Here is an 18,891-nt window from a genome sequence, read left to right as displayed (position 1 = left end):
AACTCCTGGGGACGCCCTGAACTGCTGGGGACATCTTGAATCCCTGGGGACACCCTGAACTGCTGGGGACACCCTGAATTCCTGGGGACATCCTGAATTCCTGGGGACATCCTGAACTCCCGGGGACATTTTAAAGGCACCGGGATAATTTCAAGGGATGGAGCAACCCTCAACGGAATCAGGTCATCTTAAAGGGACAGGACCCCGTTAAAGAGCCCGGGGCCAATGACAGGGGATGGCAAAGGGCTGGGGACCCCCCCCCCAAACAAGGGTCGGGGGGCTTCTTAAAGGGCCAGCGCCGCTCCCGTTGTGCACCAAGGGGAGGTCCCACCGCACCCCCGTTCACCTCCCCCCCGTCTCGGTGCTCACCTGGGCTGGCCGGGGGCGGGAGGGGGCCCGGGGGGGGCTCCATGGCGGGGCCCGACCGGGCTGGGGACGCTGCCGTGGGGCCCCCGGGGCTCCTTTAAGGGCTCCTGGGTAAATTTAAAGGGGCCGCACGCCTTTCCCATCCCCGCCCCTCCCCACAACGGGGGGCTACGGTGGGGGGGGGGATGAGAGTCCTGCAGGTCTCAGCCCATCCCCACGTCCAGAGGAGCCTCAGCGGGGATTTTAATGGGGATCCCCCCATGATGGGGGGGATGGGGGAGCCCCTGGGTGCTCCCCCCCCTCCCCAAGCACCCCCCCTCCATCCCCGCCCCCACCCCGCAGCACCGCCCGGGGGTGCCCCGAGCGATGGGGAGCCCATGGAGCCCCCTCCCCTATCCCGGCCCCGCCCCCGCCCCTTTGGTCCGGAGGGGGCGTGGCCGAGTGAGGACACGCCCCCTCCCAGTGCAGACAAGGAGCCCCCTTCACCCCAAAATCGGGGAGGACCCGGGGATCCCGCAAAGCCCCCCAAAATCGGGGAGGGTCCAGGTATCTAGGAGAACCCCCAAAACTGGGGGAGGGTCCTGCGGTCCGAGCCGCCCCCGCCCCATCCTGGGGTCCCCATCAGTGCTGGGGAGGGGGATTCGTCTCCGCTCGTGTATTTCCGTCAGGGGCGGAAGCGCCCGAAGTCTGCCGAGAGGCGTTCGGCTATTTCTGCATCCACTCGGGTGTTTCGGCTACACTCGGCTATTTCCGGCTCCACTCGGAGTTGCGGCGGCGCGCGCGGCGCTCGGCGGAAAGTACCGAAGGAATCTTCGTGTAACTCCGTGGCGGAGGCGGAAACGCTCGAAGTCTGTGACGGCCGCCAGCCGAAGCTGTCCGGGAAGAGCCGAAGCGGCGCGGGGAGGCGTGTCGGGTGTTTCCGGCGCGGCGGCGGAAATGGCCGAGGGCCGGCGGCGGCCGCCATGTTGGGAGCCGCGGGACGCTGAGGCGGCGGCGGCGGCGTGAGGAGGCGGAGGCGGCGGCCGGGCCGGGCCGGGCGGACCCCGCCCGCTCCCCCTGCTCCTCTCCCGGCCCCCCAAATGCCGCTGGCCTGGCCCCCCCCCGCCCCCTGAGCTCCCCCGCTTCCCCTTCCCCCTCCCCGCACACCGCCTGCCGCGGCTTCCCCCTATCGCGATAGTCGCCGGCGGCGCGGGGGGGGGGCCGCCATGTCGAGCAGCGGTCGCAGCCCTTTGCCGACCGTCAACGAGAGGGACGCGGAACAGGTGAGGGAGGGACGGCGGCGATCGGGTGGGGATGGAGGGGGAGCCGCTTCCAGCGTGAGGGGAGAGGGGCGGCCGAGGGGGAAAAAGGGAATTTTGTGAGGGGAAGAGGCGACTGAGGGAGCCTGGGGGATTTTTGTGAGGGGAAAAGGGGGATCTGAGGGAGGAAAAAGCGGCTTGAGGGGATCGTGAGCCGGTTTGTGAGGGGAAAAGGGGAGTTTGGGGTGGGTTTGTGAGGGAGAAAAGGAGCTCTGAGGGGCTCGGGGGCTGATTCGTGAGGGGACGGGGGGGATATGAGAGGGTGAAAAGGACGATTGGGGGGGTCCTGGTCCCGTCCATGCGGAAAAAATGGGAACTGAGTGGATCTGAGGCGTTTGTGTGAGGGGAAAAGGGTCTTAGAGGGGCCTGAGTAATTTTGTGATGTAAAAACGGTGTTTGGAGGGGGACCTGGGCTGGTTTTTGAGGGGAAAAAGGGGAAAGGGGGTAACAGAGTCTGGGGTTGTTGTGTGAGGGGAACCGGGGGTTCCGCGCCCGGTTTGTGACAGCAAAGGGGATCCTGGGCTGCCCTGAGAGCACTAAAAAGGGTCTGGGGTCTGTTTGTGAGGGGAAAGCGAGGCCTGAAAGGGATTTGAGAGATTTTGTGAGGCAAAAAAGAGCGTTTGACGGGAACCTGGGTGGGTTTTTGAGCGAAAAAGGCGATCTGAGAGGGAAAATAATGGAGCGTAAGGGGGTCTTGGGACATTTTTGGGAGTGGAAAAGGAGAACCTGGGGTGTTTTATGTGGAGAAAGGAGGAGATTTGGGGGCATCTGGATACTTTTATGAAGGAAAAGAGGGACTGAAGGGGTTTGGGATTGTTCTGTGAGGGAATTGGGGGCTCTGAAAGGCCTCGGGGCCCCTCTGTAAGGTCCAAAAGGGGGGTCCAGGGATCCCCCAATTCTTCAATTCCTCTCCCACCTCCATGAGGGACCCCAGGGTCTCCCAGAGCCTCCTGTGGGTTGGGGGGTCCTGAGCCGCGGCCTCCTTTAGGGCCAGCGTTGGTGTGGGGAGAGTGCTCTGAGATGATTCCCTCCCCACATTTAGGGGTCCCATTTTGGGGTTCCCTTTGGGGCAGCAGTGAGGGTTTGTGTGCACAACCCCAGATTTTGGGGTTCCCTTTGGGGCAGCAGTGAGGGTTTGCGTGCACAACCCCAGATTTTGGGGTCCCATTTCAGGGTTCCCTTTAGGCCCAGTAGTGGGGATTTGTGTGCACAACCTCAGATTTTGGGGTCCCATTTTGGGGTTCCCTGCACCAGTGGGGGTTTGTTCTCACAACCCCAGATTTTGGGGTCCCATTTTGGGGTTCCCTGCACCAGTGGGGGTTTGTGTTCACAACCCCGGATTTTGTGTGGGGGGGTCAAGCCTTGCACCCCAAATGTAGAGGGGCAGGCAGGGGGGTGCCAGCCCCCCATCATTGAGCCCCCAGGCTCTGGGATCCGCTATGGGGGCCAAGTCTGGGGTGTCATTGTGCCCCCTGAGCTCCACGGCTGCACGCTCGGGCTGTGGGGGCGTCAGCCCACCCCCTCCCCCTTCCCCACCCCCTCCCCTTCCCTGCTGCGCCCCCCCAAACCGGGGGGGGCTGTGGGGGCGGCGGCAGCGCTGCCTCGGGCTCGGAGCCCGCCCCGGGGTTTGGGGGGGCCCTGAGGGGCGAGCCCCCCCAGTTCTGACCCCTGTGAGCGGGGAGCAGCCCCATCCAGAGTGGGGAATGGGGGGCTCACCCTCCCCCCCTTGTGTGTCTGGGGTGTGAGGGGGTTTTCTTTGGGGGGTTCCCCAATTTGGGGGTGGATTTGGGGGGGCTCTGAGGAGCGAACCCCCCAAATTCCTCCTGTTCTGACCCCTCTGAACAGGGCCAGCCCCATCCAGAGTGGGGAATTTGGGGCTCACCCCCCGTTTGTCTGGGGTGTGAGGGGGTTTTCCTTTGGGGGGTTCCCCAATTTTGGGGTGGATTTGGGGGGTTTTGGGGTCCCTCTCTGCCCTCAGCTCCTGTCGTTGCTGGCAGACCCCGCTGCTGGCTCAGCTGTTTTGGGGAGCACCCGGGGGGCTCCTCAGCCCCCCCAGCTGCGTGAGACCCCCACTCTGGGGGACATTTTGGGGAGATTTCCCCCTTTCTGTGACCGTGGAGCCCCCGGAGCCGGGCAGTGACCCCAGCAGGGCGCGTGGGGGCACAGGCGGCCTCGTGTCAGCGTCCCCAAACCCAGGACAAGGCAGTGCCACCCGTGCTGTGCCCGTGGCCGTGGCACGGAGCCCCCTCTCCTCGTTCTGGGTGCTTTTCCTTTTATTTCTCCGCCGTTATGTAACGGCAGAGGAAAATTATTCCTGGCTGGGAGATTTGGGGAGGGGGCGGCAGCGCCGCGCGGGGGGGGGCCGCGCATCCCCCCCAGCCCCGCAGCTGAAATCGGGGGGTCCTTCCCTGCCCCCCAACAGCCCCCAGTCCTCCCTCACACCGAGCCCGAGCTGCTGGGCTTGGAGATAAAAAAATATCTTCAAAAATGCCTAAATTTGGCTGACATTTGAGCGGCGCCGCACGAACCGGCGCTGGCTGCCACCGCCGAGCCGAGCCGGGGTCCCGGGGACACCCCAGGGCTGCTCCCAGTGCCACCAGTGGGCACCAGTTTGGGGCTGGGGACACCAGGGCTGCCCCCAGTGCCACCAGTTGGCACCAGTTTGGTGCTGGCAGCGTGGGCAGGTGCTGGTGGCATCGGCACCTCCCAGCACTGGGATCCTCACACCTGCCTGGTGACATCACTGCCGGGCTGGTGACATCATGGCAGCTTTGGTGACATCACTGCCGGGCTGGTGACATCATGGCAGCTGTGGTGACATCACTGCCGGGCTGGTGACATCATGGCAGCTCTGGTGACATCGCCGCCGGGTTGGTGACATCACTGCCGGGCCAGTGACATCACTGCAGCTGTGGTGACATCATGGCAGCGCTGGTGACATCACTGCTGGGCTGGGTGAAATTGCTGGGATGGTGACATCATGGCAGCTCTGGTGATGTCGTTGCTGGCCTGGTGACATCACCACAGCTCTGGCGATGTCACTGCTGGGCCGGTGACATCCCTGCAGCCTCAGCACCGTCACTGCTGCCACCATTCCAGTGGGGACTCCAAAGGGGATTGCAGTGGCCGTTCCAACGGCAATTCCAACGGCAATTCCAATGGCCGTTCTAAGTCCATTCCAGTGACCATTCCAGTGGCCACCCCAGTGTCCACCCCAGTGCCCATCCCGGTGCCCATTGCCATCCTCCTGGCCCTGTCCCCAGCGGGACAGCCCCCCCGTCCCTCCCCTGCCCGGTTTTCCCCTTTCCCGCCCCGCTCCTCTCCCCGCCCCGCCGCTCCAGGTGTTCCCCGGCCCCACCCGCGCTGTCCCGCTGCGGCCTCAGCCCCAACCGGTCGGGCCGGTCCCCGCTCGCTCCTTCCCTCCCTCCGTCCGTCCGTCCGTCCCTCCCGGCGCTCCGCCGTGCCCAGGGTGAGTCCCCTCGTGGGGCGGGCGGGCGGGCCGGGGAAACTGAGGCACGAGGGGGCTCCGAGCCGGTACCGAGCAGCACCGGGAGCACCGCGGCCTCCGCAGTGCCCCGTTCGCCCAGCACGGTGCCTCCTTTGCCGCGTTTGCCGTGGTTTCGGCCGCTCGGCCATCAGAGGAAATACCGGAATATCCCCGGGGGGGTTCGGGGGGTTCTGGTGCCGCGGCCCCGCCCGGGCTCTGGGGGGGCTCCGGTGTCGGTGCCGCCTCAGAGGAGCCCGAGCGAATCCCGGCAGCGCGGCCAGATGGCTCCGCACGCTCCCGCCCCGTTGCCACGGCAGTTTTTTGGCAGGAATTCCCGGTTTTCCTTCACTTTTCCCACAGCGCCGCGCTGGGCTTTGGGGGGAGGGGGGAAGCTCCGGTGCGTCCCCCCCACCCCCCCGGGCCCCAAACCGGCGCCTTCTCGCCCCAAATCTCGGGGTTCGGTTGCGCCATCGCCGGCGCCTCCCCCGTGGCTTCCGCCGGCGGTTTCCTTCCCACGGAGGGGGAGCGGGGCGCCCCGGCTGTGCCCCCGTAAAACAGCCCCGCAGCCGAGGTTCTGGGGGGCCCCACGGCCCCCGGTGGCACCGGGCAGGGGGCTTGGCTCGGGCTCCCGCCCGCTCACGCGCTCCCGTTATCTCCGGTGTCACCGGAGCGCTGACAGCCCCGGCCGGGGGCGGCTCGCTCGCTGGCCCCGCCAAGGGAACACCCCCAAAGTGTCCCCGAGGCCCGGGTGACCTTCGGGGGGCCCCGCGGCGCCTTTTGGGGTGCGGGAAAAGGGAGTTAGTGCCGAATTTGTACCGGGGGCCGCCCCGCTTTGGGTTGGGCGTGAGCTCTGTGCAGGCGCTTGGGGTTGGGGTAAAATCGGGGTGTTTGGACACTTTAGGAGAGGAGCAAGGCGGGGTGGCCGTGTCCCCTCGTGGGCAGGGGGTGACACGGGTGACGCGGCGCTGTCCCCTTCCCACCCTGGCGGCCCAGCCCGAAACCGCCGCGCTTGCGTCAGGTATCGGGGGCGGCTCCCGGCCGGGCCGGGCCGGGCGCGGCTCCGCCGCTCCGGACTTCGCTCCCGGCTCCTCCCGGGGCCCGCCGGGATCCCGGGGCGCCGCGGCCGGCCCCGGCTGATCGATCGTCCCCTCGCCGTCCCCTCGGCGTCCCCTCGGTGTCCCCGCAGCCCGGCGCCGTGGAGGGCAAGGGCGGCGGCAAGGCCAGCATGCTGCGGGGCCGCAACGCGGGCACGGCCGCCGAGGAGCAGCCCCACATCGGCAACTACCGGCTGCTCAAAACCATCGGCAAGGGCAACTTCGCCAAGGTCAAGCTGGCCCGGCACGTCCTCACCGGCAAGGAGGTGAGTGGGGCCCTGCCCATGGCCGGGGACAGCGCTGGGAGGGGACCCGGGCCGGGGGTGGCACTGCGGGGACAGGGACAGGCTGTGTCCTGTGGGTGTCACCGTGGTGTGGGGATGGGATCAGCCCGTGGGTGACACCGTGTGTGGGGACAGGATGGGCCCTTGGGTGACACCGTGGCACAGGGACAGGATCGGCCCATGGCTGACACCGTGACGCAGGGACAGGCTGTGTCCCCTGGGTGACACCGTGGTGTGGGGATGGGATCAGCCCGTGGGTGACACCAGGGTGGAGGGACAGGATGGGCCCTTGGGTGACACCGTGGCACAGGGACAGGTTGTGTCCTGTGGGTGTCACCACAGTGTAGGGACAGTTCTGGGTCCTGGTGCTTGCCCCAGAAGTGCCAGCACAGTGTGGGGACAGTCCCTGCTCTCGCAGTGCCACCCTGCTGCGGGCACAGCTTTGTGTCCTGGTCCTTGCCCTGGGAGTGCCACCGTGGCCCAGGGGTGGCTTCCTGTCCCCAGCCGTGAGTGCCACCGCGGTGTGGGGACAGCTCTGGGCTCCTGGTGCAGCTCCCGTGGGTGTCACCACAGGGACAGTTCTGTTGTCCCCATCCCATGGGTGGCACCGTGCTGTGGGGACAGCTCTGGTCCCTGCCCTGGGAGTGCCACCTGGCACAGGAAGGAGTTTCCTGCTCCTCAGCTGTGACTGTCACCGTGCTGTGGGGACACTTCTGGGTCCTGGTCCTTGTCCCTGTGAGTGCCACCATGGCACAGGGATGGTGCCAAACCCTTGGTCCTCATCCCGTGAGTGTCACCAGGGTGTGGGGACAGCCCTGGGGACGGTCCTGTCACCTTCCCTGTGAGTCTGGCAGTGCCAGCACGGTGTGGGGATGGTCCTGTTCCCACCACATTTTGGGGACAGTCCTGGGGATGGTCCTGTCCCCTTCCCTCTCATCCCATCAGTGCCAGCACATTTTGGGGACAGCCCTGTCCCCCTGTCCCTCCCCTCACAGGTGCCACCACGTTTTGGGGACAGCCCTGGGACCCCCTGACCCCGCTCTCCCCCCACAGGTGGCCGTGAAGATCATCGACAAGACGCAGCTCAACTCCTCCAGCCTGCAGAAGGTGAGGTGCTGTCACCTTGGGGAGGGGGTCACAGCCGATTTTGGGGTGCCAAATCGGGAATTGTCCCCTCTGACACCCCCAAAATCCCCCCTGTCCCTGTCCCTGTCACAGCTCTTCAGGGAAGTGCGGATCATGAAGGTCCTGAACCACCCCAACATAGGTGAGACCCCCAAACCCCCTCAGCTGCACCCCAACCCTTTTGGGGGTGTCCCAAGGGTGTCCCCCACCTTTTGGGGGTGTCCCCCACATTTTGGGGTCTCCAACCCCGCTGACCCCCTTGCAGTGAAGCTCTTTGAGGTGATCGAGACGGAGAAGACGCTGTACCTGGTCATGGAGTACGCCAGCGGGGGTGAGTGGGGGGTTTGGGGGCTCCCGGGGGGTTTTGGGGGTCACAGGGATTGGGGGAAACCTTGGGGTGCCCCTCGCCCCCACCCTGTGCCCCCCAGGTGAGGTGTTCCAGTACCTGCCGTGGATCTGGGGATATTTTTGGGGCATATTTTGGGGTATTTTCTGGGAATGTTTAGGACTGTATTTTGTGAATGTTTTGGGGTATTTTGGGGGATATTTTGGGGGATATTTTGGGGGATATTTTTGGGGTTTTTTGGGGTGTCCTGACCCGGGTTTTTTCCCCCTCCAGGTGAGGTGTTCGATTACCTGGTGTGGATTTGGGGATATTTTGTGGGAATATTTGGAGTGATATTTTGTGAATATTTTGTGAATATTTTTGGGGATATTTTGGGATTTTTTTGGGATGTCCTGACCCGGTTTTTCCCCCCCAGGTGAGGTGTTCGATTACCTGGTGGCCCACGGGCGCATGAAGGAGAAGGAGGCGCGGGCCAAGTTCCGACAGGTCTGGGGGGGGGTGATGCCCTTGGAGCGCCCCCAAAAGGGTTGGGGACCCCCCCCGGTGTCCCCAATGGGGCTGGGGGTGTCCCTGTGCCCCCCAACCCGGGCTGGGCCCCCCCTGACACCCCCCTGTCCTGCAGATAGTGTCGGCCGTGCAGTACTGCCACCAGAAATTCATTGTGCACAGGGACCTCAAGGTGAGCAGCCCCCACAGGGGACCCCCAAAACAGCACCCAGACAGCCCTGGGACCCCCAAAACAGCACCCTGGGACCCCCAAAACAGCACCCTGACAGCCCTGGGACCCCAAACACGGCACCCAGACAGCCCTGGGACCCCCAAAACAGCACCCAGACAGCCCTGGGACCCCAAACACGGCACCCTGGGACCCCCCAGACACCCCTGGGACCCCCAGGGAGGTACCAGCACCCCCAGATCCACCCCTGAACACCCCATGGTGACCCCAAAACCACCCATGGTGACCTCAAACCAGCCGAGAAGCAGCACCCAGATCCCATCCCAATGTCCCCATCCCAGTGTCCCTGTCCCCACTGCTGTCCCCACTGTCTCCAGGCTGAGAACCTGCTGCTGGACACCATCACCCAGATCCCATCCCAGTGTCCCCATCCCAATGTCCCATTCTTGGGACAATGTTCCTGTCCCTGATGATGTCCCCAATGTCCTCCCTGTCCCCATCAATGTCCCCATGTCCCCAGGCCGAGAACCTGCTGCTGGACACCGACATGAACATCAAGGTCCCTGTCCCAATGTCCCCATTCCTGTGACAATGTCCCTGTCCCTGATGATGTCCCCACGTCCCCATTGATGTCCCCAGGCTGAGAACCTGCTGCTGGATACCAACACCAACATCGAGATCCCATCCCAATGTCCCCATTCCTGTGACAAAGTCCCTGTCCTCGATGACGTCCCCAACGTTCCCAATGTCCCTGATGATGTCCCCAAATGTCCCCAGGCCGAGAACCTGCTGCTGGACGCCGACATGAACACCAGGATCCCATCCCAATGTCCCCATTCCTGTGACAATGTCCCCATTGATGTCCCCAGGCCGAGAACCTGCTGCTGGATGCCGACATGAACACCCAGATCCCATCCCAATGTCCCCATTCCTGTGACAATGTCCCTGTCCCTGATGATGTCCCCACGTCCCCATTGATGTCCCCAGGCCGAGAACCTGCTGCTGGATGCCAACACCAACATCGAGATCCCATCCCAATGTCCCCATTCCTGTGACAATGTCCCCATTGGTGTCCCCAGGCCGAGAACCTGCTGCTGGACGCCGACATGAACACCAAGATCCCATCCCAATGTCCCCATTCCTGTGACAATGTCCCTGTCCCTGATGATGTCCCCATTGATGTCCCCAGGCCGAGAACCTGCTGCTGGACGCCGACATGAACATCAAGATCGCGGATTTCGGCTTCAGCAACGAGTTCACGTTCGGGAACAAGCTGGACACGTTCTGCGGCTCGCCGCCCTACGCCGCCCCCGAGCTCTTCCAGGGCAAGAAGTACGACGGGCCCGAGGTGGACGTGTGGAGCCTGGGGGTCATCCTGTACACGCTGGTCAGCGGCTCGCTGCCCTTCGACGGCCAGAACCTCAAGGTGGGACCTCGTTTGGGGGTCCCTGTGTGGGGTTTGGGGGTCCTCGTGGTGGTTTTGGGGTCTCCGTGATGGTTTGGTTGTGGCCATGTGTGGTTTGAGGGTCCCTAAGGGTGGTTTTGGGGTGATTTTGGGTGTCTGTCAGGTGGTTTTGTGGTAGCCATGGGTGGTTCTGGGGTTACCATGGGTGGTTTGGGGTCCCTAAGGGTGGTTTGAGAGTTGTCGTGGCATGGTTTGGGGAGTGCCGTGGGTGGTTTTGGGGTCACCCCGGATGATTTTGTGATGTCCACAGATGGTTTTGGGAGTGGCCACAGGCAGTTTTGGGGTGCCCATGTTGGTTTTGGGGTCCCTATATGTGGTTTGGGGTTGCCGTGGGTGGTTTTGGGGTGATTTTGGGTGTCTGTCAGGTGGTTTTGGGGTAGCCATGGGTGATTTTGGGATTGCCGTGGGTGGTTTGGTGGTGACCATGGGTGGTTTTGGGGTCACCGTGGTGGTTCTGGGGTCACTGTAGGTGATTTGGGGTCCCCATGGGGGGTTTGAGATCCCCATGGGTGGTTTGGGGGTCTCCATGGTGTTTTGGTGGTGATTCTGGGGATATCTAGGGTGGTTTTGGGTGTCTCTCAGCTGGTTTTGGGGTGGATTCAGGGGTATCTCAGGTGTTTTTGGGGTTCCCATGGGTGTTTTTGGGGTCCCCACGGTGTTTTTTGGGTGATTTTTGGGGTCTCTTGGGTAGTTTTGGGGTGGTTTTGGGGGTCTCTCGAGTGTTTTTGGGGTGGTTTTGGGGTCCCCACGGTGTCTTTGGGGTGTTTTTGGGGTTCCCATGGTGTTTCTGGGGTCCCCAGGAGCTGCGGGAGCGCGTGCTGCGGGGCAAGTACCGCATCCCCTTCTACATGTCCACGGACTGCGAGAACCTGCTCAAGAAATTCCTGATCCTCAACCCCACCAAGAGGGGCACCCTGGAGGTGAGGGGACCCCAACTTCAGCCTGGGACCTTCTGGGGACCCCCAGCTTCAGCCTGGGACCCCCAATGGCACCCCAGGACCTTCTGGGGACCCCCAGCTTCAGCCTGGGACCCCCAGCATGAGCCTGGCCCCCACAATGGCACCCCAGGATCTTCTGGGGACCCCCAACTTCATCCTGAGACCCCCAGCATGGTTCTGGGAACGTCTGAGACCCCCTAGATCACCCCAAAACCCCCTGGGGACCCTGCAGTGTCCCCAAAGTGTCCCCAGAGGTGACCTGGCCCCCGTGTCCCCAGCAAATCATGAAGGACCGCTGGATGAACGTGGGCCACGAGGACGACGAGCTGAAGCCCTACATGGAGCCCGTGCCTGACTACAAGGACCCCCGCAGGACAGGTGGGACCCCCGGGCACCCCTGGGGCCACGGGGACACCCCAGTGTCCCTGTCACCCCCCCTGAGGGCACTGTCACCCCCCAGAGCTGATGGTGTCCATGGGCTACACGCGGGAGGAGATCCAGGAGTCGCTGGTGGGGCAGAAGTACAACGAGGTGATGGCCACGTACCTGCTGCTGGACCACAAGAGCTCCGAGGTGGGGACATGGGGGACACTCTGGGGACACTGGGGACACTGGGGGATGGCACAGACAGTGAGGGACACGGGGGGATGGCAGGGACACCCAGGGACACCGGGGAATGGCAGAGGTACAACGAGGTGATGGCCACGTACCTGCTGCTGGACCACAAGAGCTCCGAGGTGGGGACACTGGGGACGCTGAGGGGTGGCAGGGACACTGAAGGACACATTGGGGACAGCAGGGACACTGGGGGACAGCGGGGACACTGTGGGGACAGTGGGGACCACAGGGAGGGGAGGGAGTGTGGAGAGCACGAGGGGACAGCGAGAACATGGGGACAAAGAGGGGACATGGGGACACTGGGTGGGACAGGGTGACCCTGGGAGGGTCATTGAGATGAACGGGGACATGGGGACACTGAGGTGACACGGGGACACAGGAGCACAGAGCAGGGCTAGGGGACACGGAGAGGATGGGGGGGACACGGGGGACAGCGTTCCCTGCCATGCCCTGTCCCCACGCTGTCCTGTCCCCTGTCCCCAGCTGTGCCATGGTGGCACGTCCCTGCCCCTGCCCGGCGGGTGTCCCCTGTGTCCCCTGTCCCCAGCTGTGCCAGCACGTCCCCATCCCTGTCCCTGCCTGGCAGATGTCCCCTGTGTCCTGCCATGTCCCCACCTGTCCCCAATGTCCCCAGCTGGAGGACAGCCCGGCCCTCAAGCCCCACAATGTCCCCAGTGTCCCCTGTCTGTCCCCATGTCCCCAGCTGGAGGACAGCGTGGCCCTCAAGCCCCGCATGTCCCCATGTCCCCGTGTCCCCATACATGTCCCCATGTCCCCGTGTCCCCAGCTGGAGGACAGCCTGGCCCTCAAGCCCCGCGTGGCCCCGGAGGTCGCCAACAGCTCGGGCCCCTCCCCCGCCCACAAGGTGCAGCGCAGCGTGTCAGCGAACCCCAAACGGAGAGTGAGCGACCAGGGTGAGACCCCAGACCCAAATCATGGGGATAGGGACCCCAAACGGAGAGTGAGCGACCAGGGTGAGACCCCAGACCCAAATCATGGGGATAGGGACCCCAAACGGAGAGTGAGCGACCAGGGTGAGACCCCAGACCCCCAAATGGGGACATGAGGGGTCTGGAGCTGTGGGTGGGTGCCTCCATCAGGACCCTCATGGGGCGGTTTTGGGGCAGTTTTGGGGCTGGTTTAATGCCAGTTTTGGGTCCATTTTGGGGCTGGTTTAATGCCAGTTTTGGGCCGGTTTTGGGTCCATTTTGGGGCTGGTTTTATGCCAGTTTTGAGCTGGTTTTGGGTCCATTTTGGGGCTGGTTTTATGCCAGTTTTGGGCCGGTTTTGGGGCCGGTTTTATGCCAGTTTTGGGGCAGTTTGGGGGCGGTTTTTGGGGTGGTTTTGGGCTGGTTTCAGGTGGTTTTGAGGGCGGTTTTGGGGGTGATTTTTGGCTTGGTTTTGGGGCACTTTTGGGGTGGTTTTGGGTCCATTTTGGGGAAGTTTTGGGGGTGGTTTTGGGGCGGTTTTGCGTCCATTTTGGGGGTGATTTTGGGGCCGGTTTTGGGGCGGTTTTGGGGCCGTTCCGTGTGACCCGCACCCCCAATGATCAGCGGGTGAAGGGAATGGGGTCTCCACGTGGGACCCCCACCCTGACCGCCCCTCCCTCCCTCCGCCCCAGCCGGGCTCTCCATCCCCACCTCGGCCTCGTACTCGAAGAAAACGCAGGCGGCCAACGCCGAGAACAAGCGGGGAGGAGGAGGAGGAGGAGCGGGAGGAGGAGGAGGAGGAGCCGGGGAGGAAGAGGGCGGCGGGGGCGGGGGGCGCCGCGCGGGCAGCACGGCCAAGGTGCCCCCGAGCCCCCTGCCCGGCCTGGAGCGCTCCAAGGGCACCCCCTCCCCATCCACGGTCAGTGCCGAATGGGGGGTGGGCAGGGGGGACCCCAAAACCTGGGACCCCCCCCCCCCCTGGATTTGGGGTGGGAGGGGGGACCCCAACTCCGGGTACCCCCCTGGATTTTGGGGAGGGGGGACCCCAACTCCTGGAACCCCCCTAAATTTGGTTAGGGGGGACCCCAAAACCTGGAACCGCCCTGGATTTTGGGAGGGGGGACTGGAACCCCTGGATTTGGGGAGGGGGGATCCCAACACCTGGAACCCCCCTGGATTTTGGCGGGGGGGGGTCCCCAACACCTGAACCCCCCCCCCCCCCCCCCAAATTTGGGCTCAGCACCTGCTGGGCTGGGGATGGGGGGTGTCCATCCCTGGGTCCCCCGGGGTGGGTCTGGGGTCTCTGGGTGTCCCATGCAGGCTCCCCCGGTCCCGTGGGTGCTGTTTGGGGGTTCGGGGCCCCCCGTGCCCCCCCCAGCGCCCCCATTTCCGTGCCCCCCCCACAGAACAGCGTCCTGTCCACGGGCACCACGCGCAGCCGCAACTCGCCCCTGCTGGAGCGGGCCAGCCTGGGCCAGGGCTCGCTGCAGAACGGCAAGGACAGGTGGGGACCCCTCCCCAGGGACCCCCGGCCTGCCCCCCAACGTGGGGGGGGTCCCGGGGGGAACGGGGTGGAGATGGGGGGTGGGTGATGCCCCCCAGCCCCCAATTCCTGCATTCACTGGGGGCTGGGGGCGTCCCAGATTCACATGGGGGAGTCCCTGGGGGCTCTGGGGGGGTCCCTGGGTTTTGGGGGGCTCTGGGGTGTCCCAGGGACAGCAGTGTCCCCCATTCAGGGGTCTGGGGGTGTCCTTGGGTGCAGGGAGTGCTCTGGGGGGGTCCCCGAGGGCAGCAGTGTCCCCCATTTTAGGGTCTGGGGGTATCCCTGGGCGTCAGGGGGGTCTCAGGGCTGTCCCCCACCCCTTGCCCCCCATTCAGGGGGGTTTCCCTGGGTGTCACTGGGGGGGCTCAGGGACAGCAGTGTCCCCATTTCAGGGGTCTGGGGGTGTCCCTGGGTGTTGGGGTGCCCCTGGGTATTGGGGGGGCTCAGGGGTCCCCCCTATCCCCACAGCGCCGCCCCCCCTCGGCGCACACCGTCAGCCGGGGCGGGGGTCCCGGCTGTCACTGGGGGGGCTCTGGGCTGTCCCAGGGTTTGGGGGTCTCGGGGCCGCCCCCCACCCCCCTTTCCTGTCCCCCCGCAGCGCCGCCCCCCCCCGGGTCCCGGCCGCCTCCCCCTCGGCGCACAACGTCAGCCAGGGCGGGGGTCCCGCCGAGCGGCCCAGCTTCCCCCGGGGCGTCTCCAGCCGCAGCACGTTCCACGCGGGGCAGCTGCGAGCGCCCCGCGACCCCCGGGACCCCCGGGACCCCCTGCCCTACGCGCTGCCCCCCGGGCTGCCCCCGCCCGCCTCGCCCTCGGGCGCCAGCCAGGGCCGGCGCGGGCCCTCGGCCAGCCTGTTCAGCAAGTTCACCTCCAAGTTCGTGCGCAGGTGAGCTCGCCTGGGCTGGCCCCTGTCACCGTGTGTGCCCTGGGCTCTCACTGCCCCTCGGTGTCACCTGTGTCCCCTCTTGTGTCCCCCTGGGCTCTCACTGCCCCTCGGTGTCACCTGTGTCCCCTCCTGTGTCCCCCTGGGCTCTCACTGCCCCTCGGTGTCACCTCCTGTGTCCCCTGGGCTCTCACTGCCCCTCGGTGTCACCTGTGTCCCCTCCTGTGTCCCCCTGGGCTCTCACTGCCCCTCGGTGTCACCTCCTGTGTCCCCTCCTGTGTCCCCCTGGGCTCTCACTGCCCCTCGGTGTCACCTCCTGTGTCCCCTCCTGTGTCCCCTGGGCTCTCTCACTGTCCCCTCGGTGTCCCCTGGCTGTGCCCTTTGTGGTTTGTTCCCCTCTGTGTGTCCTGGGCTCGGTGTCCCCCCCTCGGTGTCACCTCCAGGGCTTCTCTGTCCCCTCTCAGGGCTCCTCGGTGTCCCCCAGGTCCCTTCTGTGTTTCTGTGTCCCCTCAGGTGTCCCCTCCCTCAGGTGTCCCCTCGGTGCTCTCAGGGCTTCTCTGTTCTTCTCCTCCCTCTGTGTCCCCTCCTGTCCCTCACACTGTCCCCCTGGGACCCCCCATGTCCCCTCCTGTCCCATTGGGACCCCCCATGTCCCCCCCCGTTCCCTCGGGACCCCCCCACGTCCCCTCCTGTCCCACTGGGGACCCTCCATATCCCCCCCATGTCCCTGAATGTCCCTTTGGGGACCCCCCCAATGTCCCCCCAGACCCTGTTGGGGGGGTGCTGGTGCTGTTTCCCCCCCTGTCCCCCCCTGTCCCCTCTCGGGGGTCTCTGGGGGGTTTGGGGGGGGTCTCTGGGGGGGAGGGGGTGGCTCTGTCCCCGCCCCCTCCCCTCCCCCCCCCAACGCCCCCTTCTCTTCTGTTTGTCTTTGTAGAAATCTGTCTTTCAGGTTTGCCAGAAGGTAGGGCCGCGCCGGACCCCGCATGGCACCCCAAAAACACCCAGAGACCCCCAAAAACACCCCCAGAGACCCCTAAACACCCCAGAGACCCCCAAAAACACCCCAGAGACCTCTAAATACCCCCAGGGCACCTCAAAACAACCCAGAGCCCCTCAAACCCCCCAGAGCCTTCCAAATCCCCCCCAGACCCCCCAAAACCCCCCCCGATGCCCCAGAAAATCCCCCAAAACCCCCCCAGAGCCCCCCAAACCCCACCCCAAACTCCCACCCGGCCCCTCCCCAGAGCTGCACGGCCCCGCATGGCGCCCCCTCCCCGCCCGTCCGTCCGTCCGTCCGTCCGTGTGTCCCCCCGTGTGTCCGTGTGTGCCCCCCCCCCTCCCCCCCGTCCCCAGTGCTGTCTGTGCCCCCCCCGGGGTGGGGGAGGGGGTGGGGAAGGGGCTGTGCCCCCCCAGCCCCCCCCCCCCCAACTGAGCTGGGCCCCCCCTTTTGTCTCCCGAGGAACCCCCACGAGCCCGAGAGCAAGGAGAGGGTGGAGACCCTCAGGTGAGCGGGGACACCTGGGGACACTTTGGGGACATCCCTGGGATCCTTGTGCCACCCTTGGGGATACCCTGGGGACACTTCGGGGACATCTGGGGACATCCCTGGGGACACTTTGGGGACATCTGGGGACATCCCTGAGATCCTTGTGACACCCTTGGGGACACCCTGGGGACACTTTGAGGATACCCTGGGCTCACCCTGGGGTCCCTGTGACGCCCTTGGTGACCCCATGGTGCCACCCCAGACCCGCGGTGGGCCCCGACAAGGACCCCCAGAGCCCCCTAACCCCCCGTTTTCCCCCCATTTTCCCCCCCAGACCCGCGGTGGGCCCCGACAAGGACCCCCAGAGCCCCCTAACCCCCCGTTTTCCCCCCATTTTGCCCCCAGACCCGCGGTGGGCCCCGACAAGGACCCCCGCGACGCCGGGCGCGACGCCAAGCCGCGCTCGCTGCGCTTCACGTGGAGCATGAAGACCACGAGCTCGCTGGAGCCCGGGGAGATGCTGCGCGAGATCCGCAAGGTGCTGGACGCCAACAGCTGCCGCTGCGAGCCCCAGGAGCGCTTCGTGCTGCTCTGCGCCCACGGCGCGCCCGGCCACGACTCCTTCGTGCAGTGGGAGATGGAGGTGTGCAAACTGCCCCGGCTCTCGCTCAACGGCGTCCGCTTCAAGCGCATCGCCGGCACCTCCATGGCCTTCAAGAACATCGCCTCCAAGGTGGCCAACGAGCTCAAGCTCTGAGGCGCGGGCGGCGCGGCCGGGGCGGCCGCGGAGCTCCGGGGACGGGGACGCCCGCGAGCGCCTCCGAGGTGGCCGCGGAGCTCAAGCTCCGCCCCGCGGCAGCTGCGGTGACCGGACGCGGCGGGGACAGCTGGGACGGCCTCGGAGCTCCGGGGACACGGACGCGGTGACCCGGGAGCGCCTCCGAGGTGGCCGACGAGCTCAAGCTCTGAGCCACGGCGGGCACAGCTGGGGTGGCCGCGGAGCTCTGGGGACACGGCCAGGGACACCTTGGAGCTGTGGCCCTTGGGGACATGGACGCGGCGACCTGGGAGTGGCTCCAAGGTGGCCGAGGAGCTCGAGCTCCGGGCACCCAGCAGCTGCGGCACCCGGACGTGGATGGGGACAGCTGGGGTGGCCGTGGAGCTCCAGGGACATGGACATGGAGACCTGGGAGTGGCCTCAGAGCTCTGGGGACACGGACACGGCAACCTGGGAGTGGCCACCAAGCTGCGGCCCTTGGGGACACGGCCACGGCCACCTCGGGGCTCTGGCTCTTGGGGACACGGACACGGCCACCTCGGGGCTCTGGCTCTTGGGGACACGGACACGGCCACCTCGGGGCTCTGGCTCTTGGGGACACGGCCACCTCGGGGCTCTCACTCCTGGGGACACGGCCACGGCCACCTCGGGGCTGCGGCTCTTGGGGACACGGCCGTGGTGACCTGGGAGCGGTGACCTGGGAGTGCCTCTGGGGTGGCCACGGAGCCACGGACACGGTGGGGACACCCAGGGGGGGACCTGGGGGCTCCTGGATGGACCTCGAGCCTGTCCAGGCCTTGGTGGGCACGTCCTGGATGGAGCCAGGAGCTCCTGGGGTGGACCTGGGATGGACCCAGGATGTCCTGCATGGACCCAGGAGCCCTGGATGGAGCTTCTGTGGGGTCCAGGAGCGTCCTGGATGGACCCGGGATGTCCTGGATGGACCTGGGACCTCCAGACGGATCTGGGGGAACTCGGGGCTGAACCTGGGACCTGCCGGGGTCACCTGGCTGGACCTTGTGGGGATCCAGGTCACCATGGGGACACCTGGATGGAGCCAGGGCCACCTGGATGCACCCGGGGCCGTCCTGTGGCATCCTGGGGACATCCTGGACGGGCCCTTGGGGACAGGGCCGGGGTTTCATTCATGGGGACATCCTGGTGGCACCTTCTGGGGAGGCTCATTGGGGACAGGGACCTCTGGGGACGGGAGAGGTGGCCCAAGGTGGCCCAGGGCCCTTCTGAGGGGTCCTGGGGGACATCGTGGGTGGCTCAGGAGCACCTGGGGGTGGCCAGGGCCGTGTGGGGACATCCTGGGTCACCCTGAGCCTTACGGGGGGACACGGGGACAGTCCGGGGGTGGCCTTAGGGGGGGTGGGGGTGTCCCCTCTCCCCTGCCGGTGTCCCCTGCCCCTCCCCCCAGGGCTGGCCCCGCCCCCCAGGGCTGTCTCCGCCCCTCCCCCCGCACTCAGGAAGGCCCCGGTGGGGGTGGGGGTGGGGTGGGGGAGGGGCGGGGCTGGGGCCTCCCTTCCCCTCCCCCCATTTCTGTCCTGCTGTAGCCCCGCCCCGGGCACCGCC

At 65.9% G+C, this 18,891-nt stretch overlaps 2 protein-coding genes across 3 annotated transcripts; both read left to right on the top strand.

Moving 5' to 3' along the window:
• The first annotated feature begins 1,398 nt into the window (after positions 1 to 1,398).
• On the top strand, positions 1,399 to 17,476 carry MARK2 (microtubule affinity regulating kinase 2). Of its 2 annotated transcripts, XM_058822495.1 has the most exons (18): positions 1,399 to 1,628; positions 6,338 to 6,511; positions 7,583 to 7,636; positions 7,748 to 7,796; positions 7,920 to 7,985; positions 8,416 to 8,486; positions 8,623 to 8,679; positions 9,866 to 10,102; positions 10,942 to 11,061; positions 11,358 to 11,457; positions 11,540 to 11,652; positions 12,485 to 12,611; positions 13,319 to 13,545; positions 14,033 to 14,130; positions 14,768 to 15,052; positions 15,984 to 16,010; positions 16,509 to 16,553; positions 16,941 to 17,476. In XM_058822495.1, the coding sequence occupies exons 1-18, from the start codon at positions 1,572 to 1,574 to the stop codon at positions 17,290 to 17,292; spliced, it is 2,259 nt and encodes a 752-aa protein (XP_058678478.1). In that variant the 5' UTR covers positions 1,399 to 1,571; the 3' UTR covers positions 17,293 to 17,476. The 2 variants fall into 2 exon arrangements, with proteins under 2 accessions (XP_058678478.1, XP_058678479.1); XM_058822496.1 differs by lacking the exon at positions 15,984 to 16,010.
• Positions 17,476 to 18,872, top strand: LOC131570141 (collagen alpha-2(I) chain-like). The gene is made up of 2 exons (XM_058822497.1): positions 17,476 to 17,850; positions 17,889 to 18,872. Exons 1-2 carry the CDS (start codon positions 17,671 to 17,673, stop codon positions 18,870 to 18,872), a joined length of 1,164 nt encoding a protein of 387 aa, XP_058678480.1. The 5' UTR covers positions 17,476 to 17,670.
• Positions 18,873 to 18,891: the final 19 nt, after the last annotated feature.

This window comes from Ammospiza caudacuta, chromosome 32 (genome assembly GCF_027887145.1).
Source record: "Ammospiza caudacuta isolate bAmmCau1 chromosome 32, bAmmCau1.pri, whole genome shotgun sequence".
In the NCBI taxonomy this organism is placed as follows: domain Eukaryota; kingdom Metazoa; phylum Chordata; class Aves; order Passeriformes; family Passerellidae; genus Ammospiza; species Ammospiza caudacuta.
This window is presented reverse-complemented; position numbering and strand designations above follow the sequence as displayed.